Genomic DNA, 19,041 nt, shown 5'->3' with positions numbered 1-19,041 from the left:
TAGATGCCTCCAAGAAGAAAAGTCTCTGTGCGCCAATTCGAACTCTTGGTCGAGTTTGCAGAGACCCATCGCGATATTGCGATGGGTCGATACGCTGGAGGGCCTCTAGGAAACCAGGCTGCACGATGTGATGTCCCCATTGGGCGCTGATATGTACCTACCCGTGGCATAAAAATGCAGAGCTGCTAGGATCTGCAATAAATATAAAATCCAATTTTTGTGTTAACTTAATCTCAATATTTTCTTCCTCAATATAAATATCAGAATTTTATTTTTATTTGTTATTTTATTTTGTACCAGAAAGTTGTAACAATTAAGAGACAAAGAAAGTAAAAGTGGACAGGGAAGCACTCTATAAGAGATCTCTACCAGTGACCCTTGGCAGTGCGAGAGGTTGTAAAGGGAGTAGAAAAGGTACAAAGATAGGAAATAGGTACTTTAGTTCGCATTGAACTTAAGGTAAGTCTCATGTAGGTAACATGAGACTTACATTAAGTTCAAGGCGAACAGCTGTCCTTCGTCGAGCGGCTTGGAGGTGAGGCCCGAGTTCCTCTAACACCTGCTGGTAGCCAGCCTTGCTCAAACGAAAGTTCGCAATGAACTCTGTTTCTGGCAGCTCCATTGGGTTATACATATCGCGCAGCCTGCGCCTGTGGACCCGTAGCGCCTTTTGTTGGCGCTGCTCTTCAGCATGCCCCATCAATACGGCACGAGCCATATTTTTTTTAAATTATTATCTTGCTTACAAAATAACAATAATTTAACTCCGACGAACCAACCTTACTTTATATTACTTACCTTTTTACAACTAATAGGTAAGTACCTAGGTACTAGGTATCAATTTTTTATTATAATATATTTTTCTGAAAATCCGAGCGGAATTCAGCCGATTTGTAATTAATAAAAATCCTTCGAAATTAAAACATCTCTACATTCGTTGAGATTGCTATAAAATTATTACCTCTATAAAACGGACGGATTATAGTGGCGAGTCGCAAAACACTGGTCCCGACTAGTTGTTAAAACGATCGTAGCCACCTAATAAAGTTTCTAACTACAAACTGTCATTTTTGCTTAGTGAATAGAGTTTTAAAAACTATCGATACGAAAACATACGTGAAAAAGCATTTCCGGTTTCTATTCCATCCCATTAATGGCTATGATCGAGAGTCATTGTCTATGACGTCATCTTGGTTAAAAACTGACGTTAGCGAATAGAAAATTTGAGTTTGACATTTAATTATTAGAAATTTTCACGAAATTAGTGTGCCACTGAGATACAGCATAAGATGTGACTGCCACTTAGACACCGATTATTATCTCGTATACCTATATACGAGTCGTATAGTCTACCTATATGTCTACTATAAATTATTTTGATTACGTATTGCAAGATAGGTATCTACTAGTATAAAAATTATGTTATGAGTTTTGTTTCAGTATCTTTTTTGGCTCGAACTTTACATTTTAATATGGTTGTCTCAGATTAACGAATAACGAAGAAACGTGGACAAGCTAATTTCGGCAAGTTTGGTCACTAGCGGACACAGAGCTTTAATTATTATAATCCCCTTCCATTAGAATCGTCCGTAGTCTATGCCTGCCTATTATTTCCTCTGATCTTATTAAAATACCAATTTATGTTTAAGTAAACAAGTCTGGATTAGATAAAACAAACAATCTGAAGCAAATTATTGCGAAGATCTGTTCAGCGCGATAAACATCCAGATTCCCGTTCCAATGAATAAACATTCCACTTTAAACGGATTTGGAGGCCTATTAAACCAAAAAGCAACACGGAAAAGCACGCGCCTATTCTGAATACGCGATAAAAGAGCGATAAATTATGTTTTTGTATCTAATATTATAAATGCTAAAGTGTGTCTATCTGCTAGCTTTTTACGGCCCACTATTTCAGTTTAACCGCTTTTGATGGGCGCAGAGAAAGTTAAAGAGTTCCCATGAACTGATCTCGTGGGGAGAGATCAGGTTATGTGAGGGTACTACCCACTAAAGCCCCTTCGATGCCACTGAGGGTGCATATTAAGAGGCTCCGGGAACTCTAAAGAACGTACTGCCTCTCTTGCAACGCCATGGGCTCATCCTGGAGGATATACTCCCCTAGCCTCTAAGTACACCTTGCATGCAGGTACGATAGCTTGCTGCCTTTTTCCCAGGGTCACCGAACAGCCGCGACCCCATGATATAATATACCTATTACTTAGCTACCTACTTAAATGTCTTTGGCATCTCTTACGCGGGTAACTCAATGTAATACCGTGGCCTCATTATATTGCCAAATCTAATTTCTGTCGACCCCCGGGCCCTGAACACGTATACCTAAATAATGAATAACTTGATTTCGATAGCTTTTATAAAATCTGATGAAGCTTTTATACGCGACTAGCAGGTAATTTAGGTAAATATATGTACAATGAAATTGCTATAAAATAGTCTAACTACGAATAATAATAATCAATTGTTTTTGAAAATTTCTTCTCTGAATATAAAGTACTTACCACTCCCTACATAAAAGACGCCCTGAAGTACCTACGTCCTTTACGATCCCGACAACAAGATAACAATTGACAACGCACCCTTTTAAAGAGGACAATCAATCAGTTTGTTTGCGTTCACAGCTGGACATACACATTCTCGAGAGCTCACCACCACACATATACGTCCACCTCCCTAATCCACCCATTTCATACCACCTTCTTAGGCTCCATCTCCACGGACGAGAGAATCGCGGCTATAGTATCGCCGTGTCACCAAATTCCTACAGGGCGATAATATCGCCGACGACGATGGTAGGTCGGACTCGTTGGGATTCCCTTATTGGAGATAGCGGCTTAGTCATTATTTCAGTGGCCTGAATGTCGTCCCATCCCATCCAGAGTAGAGACATCTTTTTCTCTGAAAAGTGGTGGAGATTATCGTCACGGAGACGTATAGACTAGACAAGTCTAGCAAAGCCCATTCGTCCCATCTTCTTCGCCATTTCGCTAAAGGAGGCGCTTAGGACGACGCCCCTAGCCTTTATCTTAATCATTAAACTATTATTTTTCCATCTGGTCGGCAAAAAATTTCCGCCAGGATATGTAGCTATGTGTAGAAGCATCAAGAGATGTATAAATAAATGTTCGAAACATTTCACGCTACCGCTGCTTCCGTTCGCGCCTCGCTATTACATAGACAGCCCCAGCATACCATACTGCAGCAGGTGTATTATTTGTGTCACGCACGCCGCCCTACTCTCTGTGCTCTACTCGCACCGCTAAAGGCCAATGAATAAAATCGTGCGGAAAATCGCGATTTTTTTCTGTTCGGAATTTTCCGCTAGAACATTTTTAAAGATTTTCTTTAGAAATATAGATTTTTTTGATGTTATGGTTTTATTTTTACTCGGCACTGACAACTCATGAAAAGTTTGTCACACTAGGACCTAGGTAATGATGCCGCTGGTTTTTAAGGATATGGAATAAAATATTTCTAAGCATTTAAATAAAACAATCTTGTATTTCTTATCATTTTATTCTTAACACATACTTAACATCAATGTTCGTAATGCAACGAGGCAATTTTTCTTCGTAATAATAGACACACCTAAGTAATAATATAGGTACTAATAAATTATGTAACTTTAAAAGATTAGATAATAGTATTATAATTGTTACTTACAATATCAATGGTATAACAGATCTTTCGAAATTATTTTGATAAATATTTAAAAAAGAGCTAACTATCATTTATTATCATTAAATTACTAAAATATTATAACATAAGTTTAAGTTACAAATTAACTTACGAACTATAATTTTTTTTAGATCAAACTATTATTAGATAGGTTGTATACCTAATAATATCATGTTCGATCCTAGAAATAAACTAAATAATTAATAAAAAATATAATATAATATTAGAATAGAATAAACGAAAATAAACCAAGCTCTTGGAAGCTTCAACCAAAGCTTGGAAATTTGAAAGACAAAATAAAACTGGACTAATTAAGAACAACATTTGGGTTGAAAATTGTCCGGAAACGATCAGAAATAAAAGTAAAAAAAATATCCTAAAAATATATTTTAATGATTATAAAATCATCTATGTATATTATATAAACTGTAGTTATAAATAACACAAACACGATTTTGCCAAACATGAAAGTGAATCCTACTATTTAAAACACTTAACTGAAATGAGTTAATTTCCCTTAATGGCACTTTTATGACTAAAATATAAATATCACTATACATATTGTAAAGCTGAATTCCACAGCTAGGCAAGAATAAGGGCGGAAATACACTCAACACTTTACCCAATTGCAGAATCCGCGGCGTGTTTTTAGTATGACGTTGGTTATAGAAAATCAATGATTTGATTTATTTCCGCCTTTAGCAGATGTGTGATATCCTATCCTATGGAATATAACTCATTACACCAATAATGTGTACTAGATTCGATGATGAATTTAATTGAGTAGTTTGGCCACGAAAGATTCAAATATTTTCTAAGCATTTAAGTAATTAAAATCTTAAAAATTCACAGATTTGTCAGATTTTTCACAGTGCTTTTTCGAAATACAAATTAATTATTTAATTTCATACATACTTTTAAATTAACGAAAAAACATTCATTCTACGCAAGATAACGTAAGATTTTTGGACCATTTTTTATGATACGCACGTAATGTGTCTGTTTGTACTTTGTACCCTTCAACAAATGGCAAAATTACAACAGTAATATACTCGTACTACAATTAATTACGATTTAATACTACATTTCGTCGTTCGGTTCCTCGGCATCGGCCAGTTTAATGAGACCTATGAAACTCTTCTCTGGCTGCATCAGCGAGTGTCTATCTCCACCTGTGTTTCTCACTGCGAGTCTGTCGCCGGCTTTCAGGAAGAGAGCTGCGGCGGAGAAGCAGGAGTTGGGCTTCTCTAGACGCTCTGAGGAGTGGGAGGATTGCGCGCACTGGAGCAACGTGTCTCGGCCGTCCATATACGCGCTGGTTCGGTGCAGCACCCAGGATATTATGTCGTGACTATCTAAATAGTATATCTGGAACAAGAGATACGAAAGATGATGTAAATTCTTTATAAAGCAACGTTTTATAATACATGCAATATTTGACTAAATACAAGGCTTGGTACAATCGTGCTGAAAAGTATAACGAGTAAAATTTAAATGAAAAGAGATTCTCCAACATACGAGGGTCGTGAAGAAATCTTTGTTATTTCAGAGTTCTGTTTTTACCTGAACGTAGACCAGGTAGACGCCGGTATGGTGCACATTGACGTGGCCAGTCCTGGTGAGCGTGGGGCGCGTGTGCGGCGGCGACGCGGCAGTCCAGGGCGAGGGGTACCACACGTCATGTGGAGCACCGTGCGCCACCCGGATCAATCCGTTTCCTGGAAGACGGAGCAAGAATAATATAATTCAAATTAAAATTCAAATTCAAATTCAAATTATTTTTATTCAATTAAACTTTTACAAGTGCTTTTGAATCGTCAAAATAATCTACCACTGGTTCGGAATGCTGTTCCTACCGAGAAGAACCAGCAAGAAACTCGGCGGTTGCTCTTTTTAAATGTACAATTTAACTGTATACAAGCAATTGCAGCGCCGTGTATTGCTGGAGCGCATCAAATCCAAGCTTTTTTGGCATTTACATAATCTTCGATTGTATAATAAGCTTTTTTCAGGAGCGTACTTTTAATAGATTTTTTAAACTTGTGTAAAGACAAGTCTAAAATTGATTGTGGAATTTTATTATAAAATATTACACTCATTCCCACAAACGATTTTCCAACTTTCCTGAGGCGGAGCGTAGGATATGCGAGCCTATCACGGTTTCTAGTTTGCCGGTCGTGGAAATCACCGATTTTTTTGTAACTATGAATGTTTGAATGTGAATGTAATGTTGAATGTGTAATATTTCTGCACGCCTGATATTGGTCGGTTAAGACTAACTAGTTTCGAACTTCACGATTCTTAGTCAGCCACTCAAATGCTCACAGCAAGTCCAGCAGGCTGAGCGTCACGTATAGGCCGCACGACGCGGAAAATTTATGACTTTAAATTTTTTATTTTTACTGGTATTTTATATTTTTTTTTATATTTTTATTGCATGGTATGGGCATGTAATGCGGAGGGAAGAGAGTCATATCACTAGAAGAATGTTAAATATGCATGTGGATGGAGAAAAGAGAAGAGGACGACCAAAGAAAAGGTGGATGGATTGCGTGAAAGAGGATATGCGTATAAAAGGGGTAGATGATAAGTTGATGGATGACAGAAGAGAGTGGAAGAGGAAGACATGTTGTGCCGACCCCACGTAGCATGGGATAAGGGCTGGAAGAAGAAGAAGACTGGTACTTAAAATGTATAAGTAAGTATACGACCATCGGACGTGAGTCAGTTGTTTTTCATTAATTATTGTTAGAATTAAAGGTAAGAAAATATTGGCAGTTATTTTCCTTAATTTATTAATAGCCTTTGTTATTTTCTGGAATTTTCCACTTCTTAAACACAAGAATTATAATACTCAATTATTTCCAATTCATTTTATGAAAATACTTGTTAAATTTTAATTATATTATTTCTCTTTGTACCTAGGCGGAATTAATTCTTACTTGTAAATCCTATTACAGCTCTTGCTCGCGGCAAGTTAATTACATACTTGAGGAATAATTTGACTCCTCACAGTCGCCCACTCTGTTTTATTCAAAAATTCCTACTTCTTACTAATATTATAAACGAAAGTGTGATTGTTTGTTGGTTGTTCCACAATGGAGCAAAGGATAGACGTGATTTTTTGCATCGATATAAGTAGGTAGATAAAGTTCGGAGTGATTCGCTAACTCAGTGTTCAATACTGACGATAGAGCTATCGAGCTCATTTGACATTGGTTGGTTCTTCATTATCACATCACTAAATGATATATTTTTTTTATTAAAAGAATATTAGTCATTTTAATCATGACTAACATTCCCCTTACCCCTCCAACTAAGTGTAAAGCTTGTGCTAGGAGTAGGTAGACAATAGATCTCAGTCCGCTCCTATAACCGTTGAGCTATTGAGGCTTGAAAACATGAGGCTATATTAAAACATTTTTTCGTGGTAAACCCATAAATCAAAAATAAATATCAAATAAGCTAGGCCGCTATCACTCATTGTTGAACACCAAGTTAGTGAATCCCGGGTGGAGATACTGACTTAATATTAGTATGGATTTTCATCCTACCTTTGTAGTGTTCATGTATCTCGGGGCTGAGATGTGAAGTGTTGCCGTGGAAATGTGCCGCTACGAAAGCCCGCCTGGGACTGCCCTCCTACGAATACAATAATCATAATTATCATTTAACATGGATAGTAGCTAAATGTGTGCAATAAAATTCACTGGATATCACAGATACGCAGTGGCGTGCAAGGGTTCGAACTTTGGAGCCAGGGTAATATTCATTAGGTACAAACCCTTTTATTAGCAGGTCAATCGCAGTTGCGGCCATAATAAAAATCACTTTTTATCGAACTATTTAAAAAAGAGTAAGCCGTGTTTTTATGTCTCTATGACTTGTACGCCAGTAACGCCGCTTAGGTATGTCAAGGAATGTGACTATTCTCATTAACTAGAATCTAGATAAAGGTCATCATCATCATCATCATTATCAACCCGTTTCCGGCTCACTACTGATCACGGGTGTCCTCTCAAAAAAAGAAAAGTAATAAGAAATGTGGATTGGCAGATTTCACACCTTTGAGAACATAATGGAGAAAACTCAAGTATGCAAGTTTCCTCACGATGTTTTCCTTCACCGTTAAAACTAAGTTAAAGATAAAGTTGGACTTCGTCTGTGTAGTGTGTTGGTGTTGGCTGGCGGGCGTGCTCTGCCTTTTTGGAATGTTTTTTTTTTTGTTAAAACTGACTGGAAAGCGCTCCAAGGGGGTGCCGTGCGTGTGTCGGCGAGCGCCGGCACGGACGGGGTCCATACTTGTATATATAGTTTAACTAACTTTTTACAAATAACTACAAACTTGACATTGGCTAATCTTTGTAAAGCCAGACGAGAGAGAAAAAAAAAGATAAAGGTAGGTAAGTATTTATTTCAGTGGCATCTACTTCTTTGGTGTAAGTAGATAGCTCTTATGATTTAATGATATTTACCTCGTTATTACTGTTTCTCGCAGTTCTCGATACAGTGTGCAGAGCCATTTTGTTTAACGTGTCCGTACTCGGAGAGAACTTCTTAGTCTTGCGTCTGCAATAAAATAAATTAATAAAAAAAAAACCGATCAAGTGCAAGTCAGACTCGTGAATTTCGCGTATAAAAAAAAACTGTTTCAGAATGTACAGGTAAAGATGAGAAGAAAACCGTTTCATATGATATCTCACTTGTTATAGTTATCTTACTTTGAAAATTGAAAATATTAATTAAGTATTACATATTTGTTCATGAACACATTTTAATTTTTTTTGCGTTGTAACCACAAATTCACGGTTTTTTTCCTTTACTTGTTCTATAAGACCTACCTACCTGCCAAATTTCATGAATCTAGGTCAAAGGGAAGTACCCTATAGGTTTTCTTGACAGACACGACAGACGGACAGACGAACAGACAGATAGACAACAAAGTGATCCTATAAGGGTTCCGTTTTCACTTTTGAGGTACGGAACTCAAAAAAGCCTTTGTATAAGTACCTACAAACTAAACACAGGTGGACCTCAAATGGCAATCATGTCATCCCGAGTTATTCCTTCAATTACAACGTAAATCGTTGCGCTTTCCAAATCCTTTAGGTGGTTTACCACTGATCCGCAATTCCGTGATCTAAACTCGCGACTCACAATCGTAGGTATCAAAGTAGGTATCTACCTCCACTTGAGAACATTACCCTACCTCTATTGAGTCTCTATTGACTATAAAGTAGGTATAGAGTCAATACCATGAAACGTAGTACGAACTTTGTACAACTAAGCCTAACTAGCTCTTAATTTTAGTTACCAAAAGTATTATTAATATTTGATTGAAGGTTAAAAAAATATTCCATTAGCGCTTGACTGCGATTTCACCCGGTAGTAAGTGATGATGCAGACTAAGGTGAAAGCGGGCTAACTACGAAGGAGAACGGCAATTTAAAAAAAAAAGAATAATAATCATGTTAAATGACTAATATTCGCCTTTCCCCTCCAACTAAGCGTCAAGCTTGAGTAGGTACAAAAATAGTGCATCTGACTGAATTTGAACCAACCTTTCGATCTTCAGTATAAAATTCAAAATAATAGCCTCAATAGCTCAACGGCTAAGGGAGTGGCCCTCCCTATTATTATATTAGGGAGGCTATTATTTTACTTTTATACTTTTATTAAACTCATACCCCTTATCGGTTTTCACAATTGTTCTACAAACTCTTCGGACAAAGCGGAATGCTAAAGAATTTGTTAGCTGAAACAAATCAAAGTTTCCAACAATCGAAACCTAAAGTTCACAAAACACGTTCTCATTAATTCGGAAAATTCTAAACAACTTCCCCAAATTGTTGGCTACTCGAAAGTACCTACTTTGTAACGAATCTTCTCTGGCCTTTGGGTTGTTAAATAGTTTTAATTAAGACATTAATTATTTCAAGAAATACGAGTTTCGTATTTTTACTTGAACAAGTCCACTTACTATCCAAGGCGCCTGTCTATTATTTTCCTTGTTATTCTATCTTTAGATTAGAAGGAAAATCTTTCCATACAAAAGTTCAAATTTCGTATTCAAAAATCGTAGTAAAGTTTTTATTTGATCAAATTTCTATGGACGAAACTAAACCTCAAATGCTCAGTAGCAACGCGTAATTTCTAAAATGTTTCAAAATAAACTAAACTTTAACTCAATTACATACTTAATGCATCATTGTACTTTCATTTTGCTTCTCACAAAGTAAAATCAGCAATATATTTGAAAGTGCTGGAAAAACGCTTTATTAATGTTTCACCATCATCATAACTCCATTTTATATCTCGATACAACAACTGTCAAACCTGTAGAGCCTATTTTATTTTAAATCATGATATTGTTTTTAATTTTTATTTTTTTTATTGAAAATATTAGGTACAATAAAACTTAAAGCTAGCCTTATCTAATTACTATACAAATCATGCCCGCGTGGAATGGTGCCAAGAATACTGGCTGCATTTCCGCGTTGGACAGCCAGGCTGATCCGTTGCGCAAAAAATGAGCCAGCCCTTCTGTCACCCGATGAGGCTATTAAACGCAAAAACGATATTGTTTCCACTCACAAAGCCCAAAACCACAAGGTACTTATTGAAGTCTTTGTAAGGATTCGCGGTTAGCATATTGTAACCGCGATCCGCAATTCAAAGGATATTGCGTCGATTATTAAATTTATGTCCAATATTGCCTATTGCTTACTATACTCGGGTTGCGTGATAAAGGTTTTTGTTGAAAGGCTGGAATTAATTAGAACCTTGAGCATTATCGTGGGAATCGATCAGTAGATAGGGATATTAATAAAATCTACGTTTTTCTCAGACATACAATATTACGTACATAATCTGACGCTGAAAGATGTTTGTCCGTTCACCACAAGTTAATTATGGGTGTAAAAAGATTTTGCAAATAAATTAAAGTTATAGAAATGGCCTATCGTTAGTTTTCCCTAAAAAATGTGATGCCTACCTATTATAAACAAATTCCCAATACATTGGTGACTGATAGATATAGTTATCGTCATCACTCATCTGATCTTCTAGCTCGGTTGCTCGTTATTCAAAAAACCGGCCAAGTGCGAGTCTGACTCGCGCACCGAGGATTCCTTACTCGGGTAATTTTTCCGAAATTTTGCACGATAAATCAAAAACTATTATGCATAAAAATGAATAAAAATCTTTTTTATAATATAGAGATAAAGCTCTTTCATATGATAATCCATTTGGTATAGTTATCTTACTGTGAAAATTGAAACCCATTTTAATATTTTTTTAATGATGTAACCACAAAATTGCTGTAAGACCTACCTACCTGCGAAATTTTATGATTCTAGGTCAATGGAAAGTAGCCTATTTTTCTTGACAGACACGACGGACGGGCGGACAGACAGACAACAAAGTCATCCTATAAGGGTTCCGTTTTCCTTTTGAGGTACGGAGCCCTAAAAAGAAGCTGTGATCCATTTTATATGTAATCTAATGTATGAGGACAAAGCATGGCAAGAGCAAACAGTAATATTATTGAACTAGAACTAGCTTAGCACCCACTTAGTTCTCGTCTTTTGTCTTCCAGCGTACATCCCTTTGTTCCTAAAACTCGTGCAAAATCGTGGGCAATTCAACAGGCTAAGATCAGTGTTGATAATAATCTCCTGAGAAAGTGTAATCGGAAACCAGGCGAGTGCCGTCAAATCCTTTCTTCAGAATTTGACATGGGCTGCGATCGTGTGACCGCATCTTAGCCTTTTTTTTACTCTTTCACTGTGTAGGTACTTTGTTATCTACATTGTATGAAAAACAAGTAAAGGTGGAGGGAAATAAAGGTAACTTGATCATGTTGTTAGGACAGTCCTAGTAGGACCTAGTTAAATAATATCTTTAAGGTAAGGGACTATTATATATCCTGTGGTAAGGGTTCCTTAGTGCGTTAGAACGCAACGCATACGCTCTGTGTACCTACGCTAAACGCAATGTATCATGTTACGCAGAGCATTTGTGCGTTTGATATACTTAATTATATACAGTATACACCTTTCATTATATTAGTAGGCGATCGATGCGTTTCACGCCAAAACTTCGTAGTCTTGCAGATTTGTCGCTTCACTTCGCGTCGACTCTGTTGCAATGTGCCTTGGGCCTTAGATGCAAAATATTAATGACGTGTAATACGAGAGCCTCAAAGGGAGTAAGCACAAAAGCGGTATTACGTAACACTCAGAACTTGTGTTATTAGTGGAGTGTAGTTCACAGTTGTCGTAGTCTAAGCTAAGCTTATCGATTTCGTAACTTCCCGAGACGGATTTATGTTTCAGGCTGTAATCTTGCAGAAGCACACCGACTTGTCCCATCTTCACTACACAAAGATGGAATTTCTGAAAACCCTTTCTTGCAAAATCTCAAGTTTCTAGACCCAACGGTTTAAGCTGTACCGTGTAGATGATATGTCAGAAAGCTGTTTTTCCTTTTACCGTGAATTTATACGTATGTACTTATATTCCCCCTCGCGCTCCGTCTGGCCCACAGATCACGTCTGGCCACTCGCCATTACTGTTACCTATGATCTGACGAGAGTGTGAGATGAGATTGCAGACGAATGTGTAAACAGGGGTTTTGGGTCACGTTTTGATGCTCGTGCGAGTGTGTAAGTGCACCTTTATACTATGTATAGAATTTAAGAGATGCCTACCCACGCTACAACGTGTCGACAGTCAGCACCCCACGTGTACAAGGTGTTTTCATAACACCTAATGCTACGCCAGCAATTTGTGAATGCCAAACGTGACGCACGGCGTTGCTAATGCTCCTGCGCCCTGCTATATAAGCTGGATCCATAGAATGGCTGGATCGTTTGGTCAGCGTGGTCGCATCACTCGATCGTCTGGATCAGGTGCCGTCGTGTCGGTAGTGTGGTTGGTAATGGTGTTATGTCGACGGTACTGGTATTAGTAAATACAATAACAATCTTATTTTATTCAACACATCTCGCCCGATGTGGAATGAGACCTTTGTGTTCGGAGAATAGGTATAGCTTCCATCGAGTTTGGGTTTAGTCACGTGGAAAATTTTGTTTATGAGAAATAATGGGTACCTACGTTGTATACACGTGATAGGTGCTTATAATTTTATCGCCGCAACGAAATAATAGGTTCTGAGGTTCTGTTGCTATAAAAGGAGAAATAAATTCATTGAAAGCAAAATTATACCGAATATTTTGCTGTAGGTAATAAAAATATCATAAAGTTTTGTAGTCGAATTAAAATACCATAATACGTCATTGTGCTCGATACTTTGGCAAGGAGTCTGTAATTATATGACTACGAGAGGATTATATTTATCAGTATAATATTTGTTTAGTTTGTCGAAACTCGGTATATGGTAATAATATATCTAAGTGCCAAATTATTACTTATCGGATTATGATAAATGATGTGTCATTGGCTACGTTTAGCCTTTCTACATATTTTGAGCTTATTAATGATTATGATGATTTCGTACAATTCGATGTAGATAGTACCTGTACTAACTACATCAAATTATACGAATAGTTTTGTACGTGCGGTCGAGTTGACCATCCCTAAAATTGAAAAATTAGAAATAGGCAACTCAGCCATTAGGACGACTTTCTTTCTCTCGAGATGTCACCCAAGTTGCCGATATTGATGGAAATAATAAATAGTTGGTTACCTTTCGGAAACATATTTCACGCGGTAGGTAGGTAAAATTTTCGCTGTCTTTGATTAATTAATTAGTATTACTAGCGTGTGCTTCACATTATTGCCTTTTTAATGAAACTGGTTTGAGGCACATCGGTTGGATAGTTTCAAAGCCCATAAGGGACAATAGGGACATAGGTAGGAACATTTTGTGTTTTATATTTTAGGATTGTTTACATATCTATCCACTTATATGGAAGTATATTTATAATATACTACTATTTATTTTTATATCAAAAAGCAAGCAGTTCGTGTTCTCATATTGAAACACGATCGCCATTTGCGGCCGCATTCCATCACTGGCTGCAGTGTAGTGTAATCGAAAACCTCCTAACAAGTTTCTGCTTTTCACAATATAGATTTTATAGATACCTAGTAAGTTTTAGGTCCTTCATACTCATCATCATGATCAACCCATCGGCGGCCCATTACTGAACACAGCTCTTCTTTCAGAATGAGGACTTAGGCCATAGTCTCCCACACTAGCCCAGTGCGGATTGGCAGACTTCACACACCTTTGAGTGTAATATGGAGAATCCTCAGGCATGCAGGTTTCCTAACCATTAGGTTGTCACCGCTCTTTATACTACTGATCGGCAAATTATCAAGAAGCCAAAAATACTGGCAGTTCCTCTGATGTTGCAAATGCTTTTGGAAGGAGACAGTAGAGGTAGTTATTAGATATTATTAGTTTTTAAAACGTGTCTTTTTTCATCGAGATTGATTCGTTCATATTGAAATTAGAGCAAACGTTAACTATGCAGTGTACTGGAGAGCGCTGTTGGGAAATTGTTTATAGCAAAATCTGACGTTTGCCTAACAATCGCTAACTTTAGCTTACGTGAGAGTATAACTTTCATATGGCCGAGTGACCAGTACTTAGGTGTTATAAAACATTGCCGTAGCTATTTTCAAGACTGGCCTAATAAAATTGCTTTTAAGGTTTATACCTACTTTATAGCCATCTTGAAATATTGGCCATATAGTTTTAAAGGACTCGCAGCACTTCCTTTCTCGTTGTAAAAGCAGAAATATAATACACAAGTAGTCTGGCACCTTTTACACAGACTAAGAAGAAGAAAGGCGTCAAGAATACTTATTAATTTATATGTATTTCTAAATTTATATAGCGGCCATTTAAATGTTTTATTGTTTGTTGTTATAGCGAGTAGCGACAACATAAAAACACACTCTGTCAACTCTTTACTTATTAAGGTTCATGAGATATATATCATATAGCCCTCAGACAGACGGACGGACGGACGGACAGGGAAGGCTTAGTTATAGCGTCCCGTTGGTATCCTTCGGCTACGGAACCCTAAAAACATATTGTTACATGTATCCTCACCTTTCCTCCATCTTAGACACGCCCTTAGGCTCAGTGAAGTCGGAAACACTCTCGAGTGTAGTGTCGGGAAAGACGCTGCGTTTGTCGCGATTGCTTGCAGGCGGCTGTGTCGCCGGCGGATGTGTTGGTATGTCTGGAAAATAACAGCCTTTAGCCCTGTTTCTTTTGTATTAAACCTTTATTTCTAGATTGTTCTATACTCATACCGAAGAGGTGCGTAGTATATACACAAGGTGTTCAATAATGTCCGTAAAATTCCGGCTAAAGTTAGGACCGACGTGCCAAAAAAATGCACCTTGTAGCGTAATATCCATGAGATAGTAGGACTTAAAGAATTTGCTTAAAGCTCTAATGTGACAACCCTGCAAACAGCTGATCGCGGATATGAACTCGTAAAAAACTCTGTGAATTCGAAGAACCGTTTGAAAGTTTGTCAAGTAGCAGACACAGCGAACGAATCTATGGCACTAGCACAGTTTTATGATATATAATGATATGATATGATATTATATGATATGATATTTAAACTGTGGCACTAGTATGGCACTAACTACTTATTTGGTAAGTACAGCTACCTACTTAGGTAACTCATTTTGTATTGCTACACGATTTACCAAACACGCATTTGTTTGTAAGACATCGAAACGCGTCTTCCTGAACGAAGCCTGAGGAAGCAAAACGTGAAATACTTACTGATGTCCTGAATCTCTGGGTTCTCATTAAGTAGTCGTTTAATCTCCTTGAGGTTGACTAGCGGTGCCATCACGTTCTCCATGAAGTCATCAGGCTTCAGCCTCACCATGTTGGTGGTCCCGATCTGAAAGAGAAATCACATCTGTAGGCTTAGTATAATATATCTCACCAAAGTTGATATTATTCGAGCGTTAAAATAATATTATAGGCCTTAACTTTGCCCAAGTTTGTCTATTTAACAAGCGGCCAAACATTACGAAACTTTTGCGAAATTTAAATCGGTGGTACTGAATTTTTAACTTCGTATCAAGGATTATTATTAGGTACTAGCTGATGAACAGACAGACAGACAGACAGACAGACAAAAATTTTAAAAACGTGTGATTCAGTTAAGGTACCGTTCAAAGAACCATTTATGAGCTTAATATGAGGTAGTTATTTCGAAATTACAGACAGACACTTCAATTTTTTTTATTAGTAAGTATATAGATATATAGATATCTCATCAAGGTTAGCAGTATGAAAACTCAAAACTGTATTGTGTAAACTTATTATCAAGTGTACCTACTCGTATGTAAGCTGGCAATAAATTACTCGAAAGCGCGAACCAAAATAAATAAATGGAGATAATTCCGAACGCGCTACGCTATCTTAATGGGAGCGTAAAACAACATTAAACGTTACTTTGGTGTGAACTGTGAATGTGTGATAAAAAGCTTTACGACTAAATGATGCCCTAGTTAGTAGTTACCCATGTCTTATGTCTTTTATAATTAAATCATTTGAAATCACATATATTATATTATAAAGTAGATTTATATAATATTAGAATAAGCGTAATTCTAATATTTTAATTCAGCTTTGTAACCTGCTGGAAATATCAATAACAATAATATGAAGCTGTCTTGCCAGAGATAATCGATTCTCAACCGCGTTATCCGATTTGTCAGGGATACTAATGGTCTTCAAGACACTGTGATTAGTTTTGCTAACTGTATACTGGATAATCGATCTGCAACCCAATAATCCAATATGCAGGTTTAATTATTGTGCAAATATCCTAACAATTTGTTAAGTATTAATGGTACGTCATGGTAATATCGATTTTCTACACTGAGCTGAAGCGTTTTGTTATCATTATATCAATTTCAGAGCATGTACTAGTTATATATGTAGGGCAAGGATAATTTGATAATTAAGATTGAGTTAAAACGAGACAGATTTATGTGAGAGATATAGCTCTGTCTCGTTTTAACTCTGTCTTAAGTCTAAGCAAAGGCAGAGCGCGCTCTATAGATCTCACCTTTAGTGTTATCTACATATTTACACTACAGACAATTATTATTTATCATCACAAATTACCCTACCTTTTCCCGCCTGTGATCATAATCAGGATACCAGTCGCCGCTCTCATCGCCATCGTACATGTCCTCGTCATCATCGAGCTGGTTGTCATCCTCCAGCACCGTGAGGTCGTGCAGTTTGTCCAAAGACTCGGAGCCCTGGCTCTCCTTCTGAGGAGCTATGGCATCGTCGACCAAATTGACGTCTTGGTCGTCGTCTGCGTATATCTGGAAAAGAAAAAGAGAATTCAGACCATGTGTTTCAAAAAGAATATCTAAATAAATAGATAGGTACGTCGTACGTAACATAATAGTGCATAGATTGTGGGAAATGCTTCTCTTGTTAAGGCTAGTTCATTCATTTCCAACTACAGCTGGATCAGTGATGTAGCTTGGAATTTGGATGCAGGATCAGCACAGGATACTTTTTAGTAGGTACCCATACTATACTGGAAACTCATTTCTACGTACTATCAGGTAAGATCCCAGTCGAACGGAAACCAAATGGAACCACATAAGAAAAATATTTGTTGATGATGGCTTGATCATGATGATGTACATTGTACATATTATAGGTACATCTCGTTTTTGTAACATCCCTTTCAGGTGTTCATCAGCTGTACATGTAATCAATCTCGTGTCACACTTTAATGTACTTTCAAGGCGTATTCTTACATCTCCTCTATAACGCTTCTTAGATCGAGTTTTAAGGTGTACTTCCGATACATAAGACGCTACGCTATATGTTTCAATAATCAATCAAAAATGTTTAAAGCACATAGCTCCAAGTCCAACAATGTATTTTAGGTAAATTAAAATTCACAAGAAACAACAAAGTTAATTCATTGTAATACATCAAAAAAATTGGCGGATTATAGCGAATTAATCTTATTATTCCTTGTAAATTACGCAAAATATTAATAATATTACTTATGATCCCTATTTTTATTATAAACTAGCTGACGCCCGCGACTTCGTCTGCGTGGATTTAGGTTTTTCGAAATCCCGTGGGAACTCTTTGGTTTTCCGGGATAAAAAGTAGCCTATGTGCTAATCCAGGATATTATCTATCTCCATTCCGAATTTCAGCCTAATCCGTCTAGTAGTTTTTGCGTGAAGGAGTAACAAACATACACACACACACACACACACACACACACACATACAAACTTTCGCCTTTATAATATTAGTGTGATTCGCATCAGGTAAAAACTACCTTAACGGTTGAGACAAAAGCTTATTAAAAGTGACACCTAAGTCTATCTTTGATTAAAAATCTGTCCACTTCAGAACCCGAAAAACAGTATAAATAATGTTATTAAAAATAGTATGAGTAACTTTTATATTTTTGCCCAATAATGTACGGTCTACCAATCCGCTATTGTAATGAGTGTTAACGTGATCAAATCACACGTTTTAGTGTCGCGTTTCTACATGATGATCGGAATCCTGGCTTAAATTCACTTTGGTGTCGCTTTCCTTTGATGGATTACGGTATACACCACGATTCATGTTAACGCGAAGATAACACTATATTATGATTACCCGTTGCCGTACCTACCCATTATGTGAGTAGAAATGTGGCCATATTTTGTTAGTTTCGTACTAAGTAGGATGTTTTAATTTTATTAATTAGTCCTTTAATTATCATCACGTATAACATAATAGGTGCCTATTTACATATCGCCCGCGCACACAGATACCATTTCCATCTGTATATTTTTAATACTCGTATAATATCTGAAGTCGTATAAGCCTTCATCCAAATTAGGTACTTTTTGTGAACACGCAAATTTCCCTAAAGCCCTGTTGAAGCTCTGGTTTGCTTAGCAAGTTTAGCTTAGGAACTTTAGTAATATTTGTGGGTACCTGAGTGTTTTAAAGTTACTTACGTAAAAGTATATTAAAATGAAGTTCTTCGACTTAGTTTATGGAAAACTAGACGATGCTCGCGACTCCAGGATTGAAAAAAATTAAAAAGAAAATTTTTGATTTCAGGGTTAGTAAAAATCACCTAATCTATATTTGTTTCTGATGAAAGCTATATCTGATGCAAACGTCAAAATTGGTTAAATGGATGGATCACTAGCATACAGAATGTTTGATCAGTCACAGTATAACATGACAATTAATGACGTAGATATTATATTGCATTTGTATTGTAATACCAAGTAATTAATGCCATGGATTCTTTCGTTGTCTCTGCTAACGTTCAAACGGAGTT

The 19,041-nt window shown here is 36.9% G+C and overlaps 1 protein-coding gene across 1 annotated transcript in view; it reads right to left on the bottom strand.

The window, feature by feature from the left end:
• Positions 1–3,521: 3,521 nt before the first annotated feature.
• The window catches only part of LOC123870933 (protein eiger-like), a 48,794-nt gene continuing 33,274 nt past the window's right edge, over positions 3,522–19,041 (bottom strand). Inside the window, exons 2-8 of the mRNA XM_045914435.1 lie at positions 16,842–17,045; positions 15,475–15,598; positions 14,782–14,914; positions 8,172–8,265; positions 7,251–7,338; positions 5,260–5,414; positions 3,522–5,064 (exon numbers count right to left, since the gene is read on the bottom strand). Coding sequence (XP_045770391.1) covers positions 4,777–5,064; positions 5,260–5,414; positions 7,251–7,338; positions 8,172–8,265; positions 14,782–14,914; positions 15,475–15,598; positions 16,842–17,045 — 1,086 coding nt within the window. The 3' untranslated portion in view covers positions 3,522–4,776. The remainder of the gene's footprint in view (positions 5,065–5,259; positions 5,415–7,250; positions 7,339–8,171; positions 8,266–14,781; positions 14,915–15,474; positions 15,599–16,841; positions 17,046–19,041) is intronic.

The sequence above is a fragment of the Maniola jurtina genome, chromosome 2 (assembly GCF_905333055.1).
Source record: "Maniola jurtina chromosome 2, ilManJurt1.1, whole genome shotgun sequence".
Lineage (NCBI taxonomy): Eukaryota > Metazoa > Arthropoda > Insecta > Lepidoptera > Nymphalidae > Maniola > Maniola jurtina.
Note: the sequence above shows the minus strand (reverse complement) of the source record. Positions and strands in the feature narration are given on the sequence as shown.